Below are 11,158 nucleotides of genomic sequence, written 5' to 3'. Positions count from 1 at the left end.
CTCTCCATAAAGATAAATAACATGCTGGGTAAACAAATTACAACCGGGTAATTGACAAAATAAAAGACCATACATGACAAGATGATTACTACGTGATTCATTTGGGCATTACAACAAGATTTATAGACCGTAATCCAACTGTATCTATGACTAATAATCCACCCTTAGGATATCATCCGAACAACTTTGGGTATTAAGTTGCAAGCAACAGAGTATTGTATGAAATAAAGTGTGTAAAGTAAACAATAAAATTATCCTTGGATAAAGCATTGTTGTTTTTTCTTCCTAGTAGCAACAACACATCTACAACCTTAGGAGTTATTGTCACTCTCCCAGATTACTAGAGGTATGAACCCACTATCAAGCATAAATACTCACTCTTGAAGTCACAAGCACATACTTGGGCAAGGCATCTACTAGCAACGAAGAGCATGCAAGATCACAAATAATATGTAAACAGGTCTATAATCAACTCAACCAAAGTATTCAATATTCATCGGATCTCAGCAAACACAACATGTAGCATTACATACAGATGATTTTGATCATGATAGGCAGCTCACAAGATCTAAACATGAAGCATATGGAGGAGAAGACAACCATCTAGCTACTGTTATGGACCCATAGACTAGAGATGAACTACTCACATATCACTTCGAAGGCGGGCATGGTGATGATCTCCCTCTCCGGCAGGGTGCCCGGAAGAGCTTCAGAACCCTCCCGAAATAGGGTCGACGATGGCGGCGACTACGAAACTTTTCGTAGATGGAGGTCTGGTCTTTAGGTTTTTCTCGAGGATGTGAATTTATAGGCGAAAGGGCGATGTCGGTGGGTGCTCGAGGGGCCCACACCACCCCTAGGCGTGGCAAGGGGGCCCGCGCCTAGGCATGGTGTGGCCGCCTCCTGGCTCTTCTTCGTCTCCCCTTTGGACTCCGCCTTCGTGACAGCAAAATAAGAACTTCGGTTTTTGTTTCGTCTAATTCCGAGAATATTTACAGAATAACTTTTCTTAAATACAAAAACAGCAGAAAACATGAACTTACACTGTGGCATCTTGTTAATAGGTTTGTTCCAGAAAATACATAAAAATGTCACGAAGTGTAAACAAAAGATATAGAAATTGGTGTAAAACAAGCATAAAGCATCAACAATTGTAGATACGTTTGCAATGTATCAGCTTCCTCTGGCGCCCCAAGTCGTTTCGTCCATGGTGGCGTCAGGAGCCACCACATCTCGTGGCATGGCGGCAGAGCACAAGGTCTTGATCGCATCACGTAAGATTTCTTCAACGTGTGATTAGTAAAGTTTGTAAGGATATGTTTGCACATATTTCAGTTCTGCCTAGGGCTTTCTTTTAAATTGTACCATCGGCCTTTTTAATGCAGTATCCTTGTCATTTAGAACCTTTTACTGTTCAAGAATTTAAAAATAATAATAATAAAACGAATGAGAACTGCTGGTGCGTGCCGAGGTTGTCGACCTATACATCGCCCACTAGCGGGAGCGAGCACGCATCGCTTCTGCGTGCCTCCTTGCTAGGCCGGCCCAGGTAAGGGCTCCCTTATATAGTTTTTTTTTCTATTATTTTAGAATTCTAGATTTAAATAATATACATATTTTAAAAAGTATAATTTAAAGATTTTTCAGAGCCAAAATTTGCTTAGATTCAGAATTTGCTCAACTTTTTGAAATTTGCAGAAATTAAAAGTTGCTTGAATTTGATTTTTTTTCAAAAACAGAAGAAAGAGACATAAAAATAAAAACCAGAAATAAAAAAAGGAAAACTAAAAAACTAAAAAAAACCAAAGAAAACCCGAGGGAAGATAACCAAAACGTGAGAACCAGAAAATATCCAAAGAAAACCGACCGGAAACGCGTAATGGTCCGTCTCAGAGCCCATGCGCGCACGATCGGAGCGTGGTAACGCACGCTAATGGGCGATGTATAGGATTTTCCGTGCCGAGGACCAGCCCACCCCTTAGATCGCAGCCCAATAGCCCATTCATGTAAATAAATGGAAAACCCATGTCTCCTTACCCAGCCCGATTTCGCACGACCTCTTCTCTTTCCCCCTTTCTCCTTCTCTCCTCGTCGCGGCGCCGCTTAAACCCTCGCGCCGCCGCCACCGCAAAACCCTAAGCTCCGACGACGACCATGGCTCTGTCGCAGGGGCCCAAGAAGAACTACCGCTGTGACCGCTCGCTGCAGCAGTTCTACACGGGCGGGCCCTTCGCCGTCGGGACAGGCGCTCCCGGCGGCGACGACGGCGCAGAGGCCGAGGCCTTCCTCGCGTGCGCCTGCGGCAGCGACCTGCGCGTGGTGTCCGCCGCCGACGCCTCCGCCATCGGGGACCCCATCGACGGCGACTCCGAGGCCGTCACGGCGCTCGCACTGTCCCCCGACTCCCGCCTCCTCTTCGCCGCGGGACACAGCAGGCTCGTTAGGGTCTGGGACCTAGCGTCACGCACTTGCATCCGCAGCTGGAAGGTGCGTCCCTAATCTTTCGCGAGTCTTCCGCGTGCTCCTGTTTCATATGTTGCATCCTGATGCTAAGCGCAGACGGCAGGGCAATTTTTGCTAGTCTCCTGTGTGTACATATGCGGCAAGCTCACCTAGAGCATCATAGACTAGCATTTATCTGTGTGGGGAACTGAGCAAGGTGAAATTTAGCATAGGGGGTAGAAATTTCCACCGCTCTTGTTCTTAGTCTTGAGAAGGTGATTCCGGTATCTATTCTTTCACCAGCTTGCACTGGAACTGCTACAAGCTGCACTTTCTTATGGCAATACATGGTTACTTCTAAAATAATTTTTGCCAAGCTCGTGCTGCTGGAAGTATACAAAACTTGGTGTAAGCATAGGTGCTAGAATCTCAGGGGGCCTTCCCATCCTGATACCTGGCAGCCTGTTAATTGATGGTTTGCTATGCTATAAGAGAGTTATAACTCATAAAAGCATGCAGATTCTTGCGACAAAATCTAGCCTTTGCTACATCTTCTATGAAGAACTGTACATCAATTCCTGTTTCATACTGGCAACAGCAGTTACAGACACCCTTTCGCATATATAAATGCCAACATCTTCTAGAACTAAAAATATCCGGTTCAGTGTATTTCCACCGCCTTTGTTCCTCAGAATCGGTATCTGAGGTTTGCTCATTTGTTTTGCTATGTTGTACAGGGACATGATGGTCCTGTTATGGCCATGGCATGCCATGCTTCTGGTGGGTTGCTTGCGACCGCTGGAGCAGACAAGAAGGTGTGCGTGTGGGATGTAGATGGTGGATTTTGCACGCATTTTTTTAGAGGCCACACAGGGGTTGTCACCACCATAATGTTCCATAAAGATCCAAAGCGCCTTCTGGTGAGTATGATTTTGCAGATAAGTAACTGGTCTTACTTTCAAACAGGATCAACTGAAAGCTGCTTTTTATTCTTGTTTGTTGGTAACTCGGTATTAGCTACACCGAGCTATAGTTGGTTTTAATGATATGTATATGTGGTATTTATGCCCTCTTTATTTTCTGGATCTCTAGTTATTTTCAGGAAGTGACGATGGCGATGTGCGGGTTTGGAGCCTTGAAAGCAAAAAATGCATTGCTGTGCTTAAGGCGCATCTGTCAACAGTGACTTCGTTGGCATTATCAGAAGATGGCCAAACATTGCTCAGTGCAGGGAGGGATAAGGTATAGCCAAAGTGTTGACATCTGTTCGATATGGCAAACTAGCATAAATCCCACCCATGTTTCAAGTTACATTTTCATATTCTGTGTGTGCTAGTGTATACTTTGAAGATGCCATGAGCTCCATCGGGTCCGTCATTAAATCTGGGGTTTGGAGTTGATTAAAACTGTCAAAATATTGGATCTTCATGGGGAAGGGCGCTAGTTAAATCATGCTTTTATTTGTCTAGATATTTTTTCATAGCTACCATTGCGTTATTCTTCAGTTCATACATTGCAAAGTGGTAATGACTACCAACAGTGTGATTGATGGAACATCTGTATCTGTAGGTTGTGACTGTGTGGGATCTTCGGAAGTATAGCTCAAAGAAGACAATAACGGCTTATGAAATGATAGAAGGTGTTTCCTTCATTGGACCAGGAAGTGGCTTCCTGGCTTGTCTGGGTGTTGAACCGGCAAATTTGAAGGAAAAAGCAAATGGTTATTGTCTTACAGTTGGTGAACGTGGAGTTGTTCGCATATGGTGCTTGGAAAGGTACATTGTTCATTGTTCTTGTGTATACAGTTTTCGTATACTTCATATTATTATGCATCTAAAATAAATTTCTCAATCCCTTTTCTGGTCATTCCACAGCGCTGTTTGTGTATTTGAGCAGAAGTCATCCGATGTAACCATCAACTCAGAGAATGAGGAATCAAGAAGAGGCTTTACAGCTACTGTTATGTTGCCAGATGACCGAGGATTGCTATGTGTCACTGCTGATCAAGAATTTTTGTTCTATTCTTGTACGAGAACTGATGAAGGAACCTTCCAGTTGAACCTATATAAACGTCTAATAGGTTATAACGACGAGATTCTTGATTTGAAGTTTGTTGGGGAAGAGGAACAGTACCTTGCTGTAGCCACTAACTTAGAGCAGGTGTGTTAATAATCTTGTTACAGTTTTATCGGGTTTCTGAGTTTCTAATTTCTCACACCATTTCCTCCATATGCAGGTCCGTGTTTATGATGTTGCATCAATGTCATGTTCTTATGTGCTGGCTGGCCACACTGAAATTGTTGTTTGCCTTGACACCTGTGTCTCTGCTTCTGGGAAGAAACTTGTTGTAACTGGAAGCAAAGATAATACTGTAAGTCTTATGTGCTATCTGAAGATATTGCTGAATCAACATACTTTTTTGTGGGATTGCTGTTATTTGGTCCTGCGCTATTTTTTTTTGTATTGTAGATGTAACATTTGGTATCTTACAGGTAAAGTTGTGGGATATGGAAAAGAGAAGCTGCATTGGTACCGGCAAAGGCCATCTAGGAGCTATTGGTTGTGTTGCTTTCTCAAAGAAATCGAAGAACTTTTTTGTTAGTGGCAGCAGGTTAGTTTGAAAATCATAACTGTTCCATTTTTTCAGCTAATAGCGATATTCAGTTCGTTCTGAATTCGTACGGGCGATGAATAATTAAAACATATACTTATCTGTCAGTCGTGAGAATTTTTTTGAGATGTCATGTTTTGGTATGGTTTTGCATGTCTATGGGGGCTGGGCAGGTGTTCTGAGGGAATTTAACTCTGCCTTTTGAAATCAAGTTACTGTACGTAGCACTGTGGCTGAATTGCTTAAGTAGTATGTAATGTAACTTGAGATTGTCTTGGTCTTTGGGTCGTTTCACTTATTTGTGGATTCAGACACATTCAGCTAACTAATGCTTAAGACCAAATCCTGGAATTAGCAGATCTGCTCAACACTTCATTCTTCATTACAAGTTCTGACCAGAATGATAGTTCCCTTATACATTTCTATTCTGTATTGCTATCAATCTTCTAAAATAAGCCTCCCTTGTTATTAGCGACCGAACCATCAAGGTTTGGACTTGGGATGATGAGCTGATTGATGCCAACGGTGAAGTTCCTCTCAAAGCAAAGGCTGGTGTAGCTGCACATGATAAAGATATTAATTCTCTGTCCGTCTCACCTGATGATGGCCTTGTTTGCAGTGGTTCTGAGGTGAGATTGAGTATGCTAACTTTTCTTGAAGGTTTGACTTGCCTCATTTGACTGTGAGGTCTCACTACCATGATTCTGTAGGACCGAACGGCATGCATTTGGAAACTCCCAAACCTAGTGTCCTCTGTTGTTCTTAAAGGGCATAAAAGGGGCATTTGGTCAGTTGAGTTTTCTCCTGTTGAACGATGTGTCATAACATCATCCGGTGACAGAACAATCAAAATATGGCATGTTCCTGACGGCTCATGCTTGAAGACATTTGAGGGCCATACATCAAGTGTTTTGAGAGCATCATTCCTTTCACGTGGAACTCAGTTTGTTTCTTGTGGTAATCAGAAATCTGTGCATTTTTATTGTTTTATTAGGTATCAAGTTGTGGGACACTGGGCTGACTCTCTTGTGATTTCCTTACTGTAGGAAGTGATGGTTTAGTGAAGCTATGGACAATAAAAACAAATGAGTGCATTGCTACTTATGACAAGCATGATGGGAAGGTATGCTATGTAGCTCTGCTAGTTATCATTTATAACCTTAGCTCAATAGATCATCATTTTATGATATCGCAGTAGCATCGTTTCTTTTGTATGTTGGAAGTAGTCTTTATGTTGCATTGACAACTAAAACACTACACATTGAACTGCTGGTACCAGTGTTTAAGAGAATCTAGTGATGAATCTGACTTGTGTTCCATTTAGAGCTGGGTGATGATGTGCAGTTTGGTGGTGTGATTCATTAGCCTCGTCGCCAGTAAGTGTTGTTTTCCCATCTGACTGTCAGTTATTCAACAGGTTTGGGCATTGGCTATTGGTAGGAAAACTGAAATGCTTGCTACTGGTGGAACTGATTCAGACCTTAACCTTTGGCACGATTGCACGTTGGAAGATAAGCAGGAAGATTTCCTTAAAAAGGCAAGTGCAGTATTCTATTATATTTTCAGCATAGCGCTATGCCTGCAACACCATTGTCTTTGTCTAATTTCATGGGCAAACGACTCCGAATACATCATCTTCCCAAAATGTAACGACACTGAAAACACGATCTTTAGTCCTTGTAAATGGCTGAGTCTGTTGAACACTTCCAGTTAGTGGTTTAGTATTGGGATGCTGGCTTATATCGTTTGTTGTATGTGTATATTCTTATGTCTTGATGGAATTACCACTTGCTGTACATGTTTCCTTCTGTGAGTGCCTATTGTTCCCTGGATATATGTTCAATACTTACCTGCATTCACCTTTGTTGCAGGAGGAGGAAGTCTTAAGAGGCCAAGAATTGGAAAATGCAGTATCAGATTCTGACTACACAAAAGCAATACAACTCGCATTTGAGCTTAGAAGACCGCGCAGGCTTCTTGAGTTATTCTCACAGCTCTGCAGGTAATCATCTTCGAAGGAGCTCACTTTGGTTTTTTTGAATAAATTTGACATATTGTTGGGCGTGCAGGAAAGCTGATCCAGAGGACCCTATAGAAAAAGCCCTTCATGGTCTCCCAAAGGAAGGGCTTCGCGTGCTTCTCGAGTATATACGTGAATGGAATACAAAGCCCAAGTTTTGTCATGTTGCACAGTTTGTGCTTTTTCGGGTGTTGAGGAGCTTTCCTCCCACTGACATCGTGGAGGTTTTTACCTTTCTGTTTTGAAGAGTTCTGTTGAATAGCATATCGATACTCTGTGACAAACTGTTGCTCTCTTTCTCAGATATTTCTTTTGTTTGTGCAGATAAAAGGCATCAGTGAGCTACTCGAGGGCCTTATTCCATACTCGCAAAGGCACTTCAGCAGAGTTGATAGACTAGTACGCAGCACATTTTTGTTGGACTACACCTTGACCCGGATGTCTGTCGTTGACCCAGATGTAGTAGATGCGGGCACAACCAGAGATGTTACAAACGATTTATCAGTGGAGAATGGTGAAATCCTGCCGGTAGAGCCTGCACCAGAGAGCCCTGAAAAGCCGGGCAAGAAAAGAAAATCAAGCAAGAAAGGTAGCAATGTTGTTTCTGTTGACACAGATGTAGTAGATGTGGGCACAGCAAGAGATGTTACAAACGATTCATCAGTGCAGAACCGTGAAATCCTGCCGGAAGAGCCTGCACAAGAGAGCCCTGAACAGCCGGGCAAGAAAAGAAAATCAAGCAAATCAAGCAAGAAAGGTAGTAAGAAGGTGAAGACTTCTTCCAGTAACGTTGTTTCTGTCGAGGCTTAATCAGTTAACGACGATCAGTTCTCTCTTCACACCACCAATTTTGTAGCTGCTGTTGTACCTCTACCATTTTGCAACATGAATCATATTTATTCTGTTACGTGACAAACATTGTACAGAATGTTCTTTGCTGAGTCGAAAAGACCTGTGTGCTTCAGGCATGTGCGAGTAATCTGTGAAAATTTTGTGATAATTCAGTAATTCACAGTTAAGCTTTTTTAGTTTTAGAAATTGCTTCTGTCATCTTATCTGCTGATTTAGTTTTGCCTTGATTGTTTTCCACGGAGGCAGTACGTACCCCAGCCATAAAGTTGCTTGCTCCACTTGTAATTGTTGGATCTGTGATCTGGACGCTGGGCTGCTGCATAATTCATGTCCTTGTCACTTGGCAAGTTCTTTTTGCTTGAGTGGGGTGTGAGGTGGACTACTTGTGTGCCTCGTTTCATAAGTTACATGGTATAATGTTTATAGCACTTTTCTAAAATCAGTCTGGAGTAAAAGGTGTCTTAAGTTGTTGCTAGTTTGTATGGCTGTAGTTTCCATCGCCTTTTAGTTGCCACCAGTCATGTGCAGTTGCCATGGTTGTAATCGCCTGCATAAATTGTGGTGCTTCCAGTTCGATAACATAAGCTACTGATACCTCCATGTTGGGGGAATATTGTTATGCGAATTTTACAGGACTTAAAAAAGCTGCTGCTAAGCCTATCGGCATCAGGCAGGATTCAGGAATATGACGTTTAGATGCCAGACAACAATCGATGGTCCCTGCTTTATAAACACTCAATGTCAATGTCATCAACTTCAGCTAGAGATTATGGTTTCTTCCACCAGCAATACAGCATATTCCCGTTCAGGGTCTTCCACAGAAAAGAGAGCAGATTGCATTCAGGATGCTTGGACGTTATCTCAGCCCAGGACGTAACTTGCAAAGATGAAAGATACACAATTGTTGAGCCTACCTTATCCATGCTATTCTACCCATGTAGAAATGAGCGCATATTGCAGCAAAAAACAATACAATTTTCATGGCTAGATACCCTGCTCAATGAAGCAAGAAACACCACATGCCCACATGGCCACATGCACATGAGACGACGTGGGTGTGGGTCTCAAATCTTACCTTATTGCCGTGAAAATAAATATATGAACATAGAAAGCAACAACATGTCTCGCTTCGCATAATGCAAATCGCATACTTCCAGTTTTCACGATGACATGCAAAAAGTGATTCAACGTCCGTCCCAATGCGAGCCATACGAATGGCCTACAACTAGCTAAATTGTTAGGTGTTGTTATAGATGAATATAAGGGTCTGTTTGGTTTTTACCCAAGATTGCCTTGCAAAATTTGGTCAGCCAATATTTTGGTTGAGCTTTTCCTTGCCCACAAGTTTGCTAATATTGGCTAAAAAATTAAACTAGAGTTGTTAATGGAGTATTAGGATCCCAAAAACTTGGCAACTATCCAAGCAAGAGCAAACCTTTTGGTCATGATAATTTTTTTGGTAGGGTAAACTTTGGTCACAACCCAATATATCGTAAATTACATTATTTTGACTTTCATAATTAAGGCAAAGCATGCCATGGCCTTTTCTTCACCCCGGCTTCTAGCAGCTTAGTTTCACCTTATTAGGAATACTCTAGAGTTGTTTGCGCGGTAGAAGAAACATACAAGGATAAATAAAAAATTTGCCTGGATGAGAATGACAAACCGTATTAGGATTTTGCATTAATATGTAGGGTTGTTCAATAAAAATCGATGTTTTCTTGCATGAAATGAGCGGGAGAAAAAGATTGGGATCAGCGCAACCAAAGAACCCTTTTATATTGATATTTTTCTCTACGATGCGCTATACTTCGTAAATAGTTCGCACTATTTACATCGAGATGTTTTATACACTGACATTATTTTGAGCGCTTGCACTAGTACAAGAAAGTCTTTTAGAAGCTCGAAGATTAGATAATGCATCCTTAGCGCACCATCTAATCAAGTTTTCATGTCTATCCAATATTTCAAAGTATTCACATCACATGGTGATAGATCGTGATTTGCCATTTTAGCTTACTTGTTCCATTCTATAGTTACTTTCTTATAAAATTAAGAGAAACCCAAATTCAAACTAAAATTACATAAAATTATTATTTATTTATGTGTGCTAAAGTTACATGCACTTTGCGGCAATAAATCTTCATATATAAGAGAACTGAGAAAATACTTAGACCGCAAAATCCCAATATAATTTCATTATTTGGAGTAAACATATCTAAAATGTAAGGCACTCGACTGTATGTTTTTTCCATTAATTAAATTATATATTGTTAAATAGGTGCTGAACTAACCGTCCAAGCACAATTTCTACTTTGTGAAGTTCTTTATTCATAGAAGGTTGTAGCAAATTTATATCTAGCTTAGAGACAACTGAGCATAGAGCCTTAGACGGTTGTCTAGACTATATATACGTGTAGACGCTGTGCCCACTGGAAACCATATAGTGGAGAATAGAAACGTGATGTCGTAATAAATATCTTGTGTTAATTATCAATACTCAGCTTCTTATAAAAGTTATGCATAGTACTCGTGTATTTTGTTCTTGAGACAATGTTCTAGATTGCATGACTAACGAATTTACGTTTTTGTTCTCTATGTGTATACTGACTTTTTTTTAAAATTATACACTTTTTATCAATTCACTCCTAATAAGATTCTGTTAGAAAATTTATAGAGAGCTGTTACGTTCACTCCCGTGTGTGTCTCTCTCTCTCTCCTTGTTATACCATGTAAAATGAACACGTCACAACAGAATTATACGTAGCAGGAAACCGTGATTTAGCCTAACCCAGACGAGGGGCCTCAAATCTGAACTTCTTTCCATGAAAACAAAATTGAACATTGAAAGCAACAACTTGTCCCTTCGTATGATGCAAATCGTAAACTTGGAATTTTACATAGAGTGGTCCACCTTTAGACTCCATGTGAGAGCCATGTAAAATAACCTGATGATCCATGGCCGGTCCATGGTCACAGAAAAGAGGAGGAGTCGGCTCTGACACGTACAACAAAACCCCTGTGTCGCTCTCTCCAACGGTTGGAACAAAGTGTCTCTGTACAATGTACTTGGTCTCGGCTTCTTGCTACCAGCAAATAGGCCATGTGATTTACAGAAATACAGAGAAAGTTTATACTCATTCCATTCCTAAAAGGCCAGCGAATATCAACCGTTTTATCCGAAAAAACTGTTTAACTTTATCTACATACAAAGATATATAAACATGTTTTAA

At 41.2% G+C, this 11,158-nt stretch overlaps 1 protein-coding gene across 1 annotated transcript; it reads left to right on the top strand.

The window, feature by feature from the left end:
- The first annotated feature begins 2,154 nt into the window (after positions 1-2,154).
- On the top strand, positions 2,155-8,043 carry LOC124674644 (transducin beta-like protein 3). The gene is made up of 14 exons (XM_047210686.1): positions 2,155-2,487; positions 3,180-3,362; positions 3,535-3,684; positions 4,012-4,217; positions 4,317-4,602; positions 4,679-4,813; positions 4,935-5,053; positions 5,526-5,682; positions 5,764-6,010; positions 6,100-6,176; positions 6,471-6,590; positions 6,925-7,055; positions 7,123-7,297; positions 7,398-8,043. Exons 1-14 carry the CDS (start codon positions 2,155-2,157, stop codon positions 7,881-7,883), a joined length of 2,805 nt encoding a protein of 934 aa, XP_047066642.1. The 3' UTR covers positions 7,884-8,043.
- Positions 8,044-11,158: the final 3,115 nt, after the last annotated feature.

This window comes from Lolium rigidum, chromosome 7, assembly GCF_022539505.1.
Source record: "Lolium rigidum isolate FL_2022 chromosome 7, APGP_CSIRO_Lrig_0.1, whole genome shotgun sequence".
NCBI classification, from domain to species: Eukaryota; Viridiplantae; Streptophyta; class Magnoliopsida; order Poales; family Poaceae; genus Lolium; species Lolium rigidum.
Note: the sequence above shows the minus strand (reverse complement) of the source record. Positions and strands in the feature narration are given on the sequence as shown.

Bases quoted from the DNA above. Each gene is read 5' to 3' on its own strand.
- LOC124674644 (XM_047210686.1), top strand. From the start codon at position 2,155: ATGGCTCTGTCGCAGGGGCCCAAGAAGAACTACCGCTGTGACCGCTCG. The intron at 4,814-4,934 runs GTAAGTCTTATG...GGTATCTTACAG, and splicing joins CTGGAAGCAAAGATAATACT to GTAAAGTTGTGGGATATGGA. The intron at 5,054-5,525 runs GTTAGTTTGAAA...CCTTGTTATTAG, and splicing joins TTTTTTGTTAGTGGCAGCAG to CGACCGAACCATCAAGGTTT.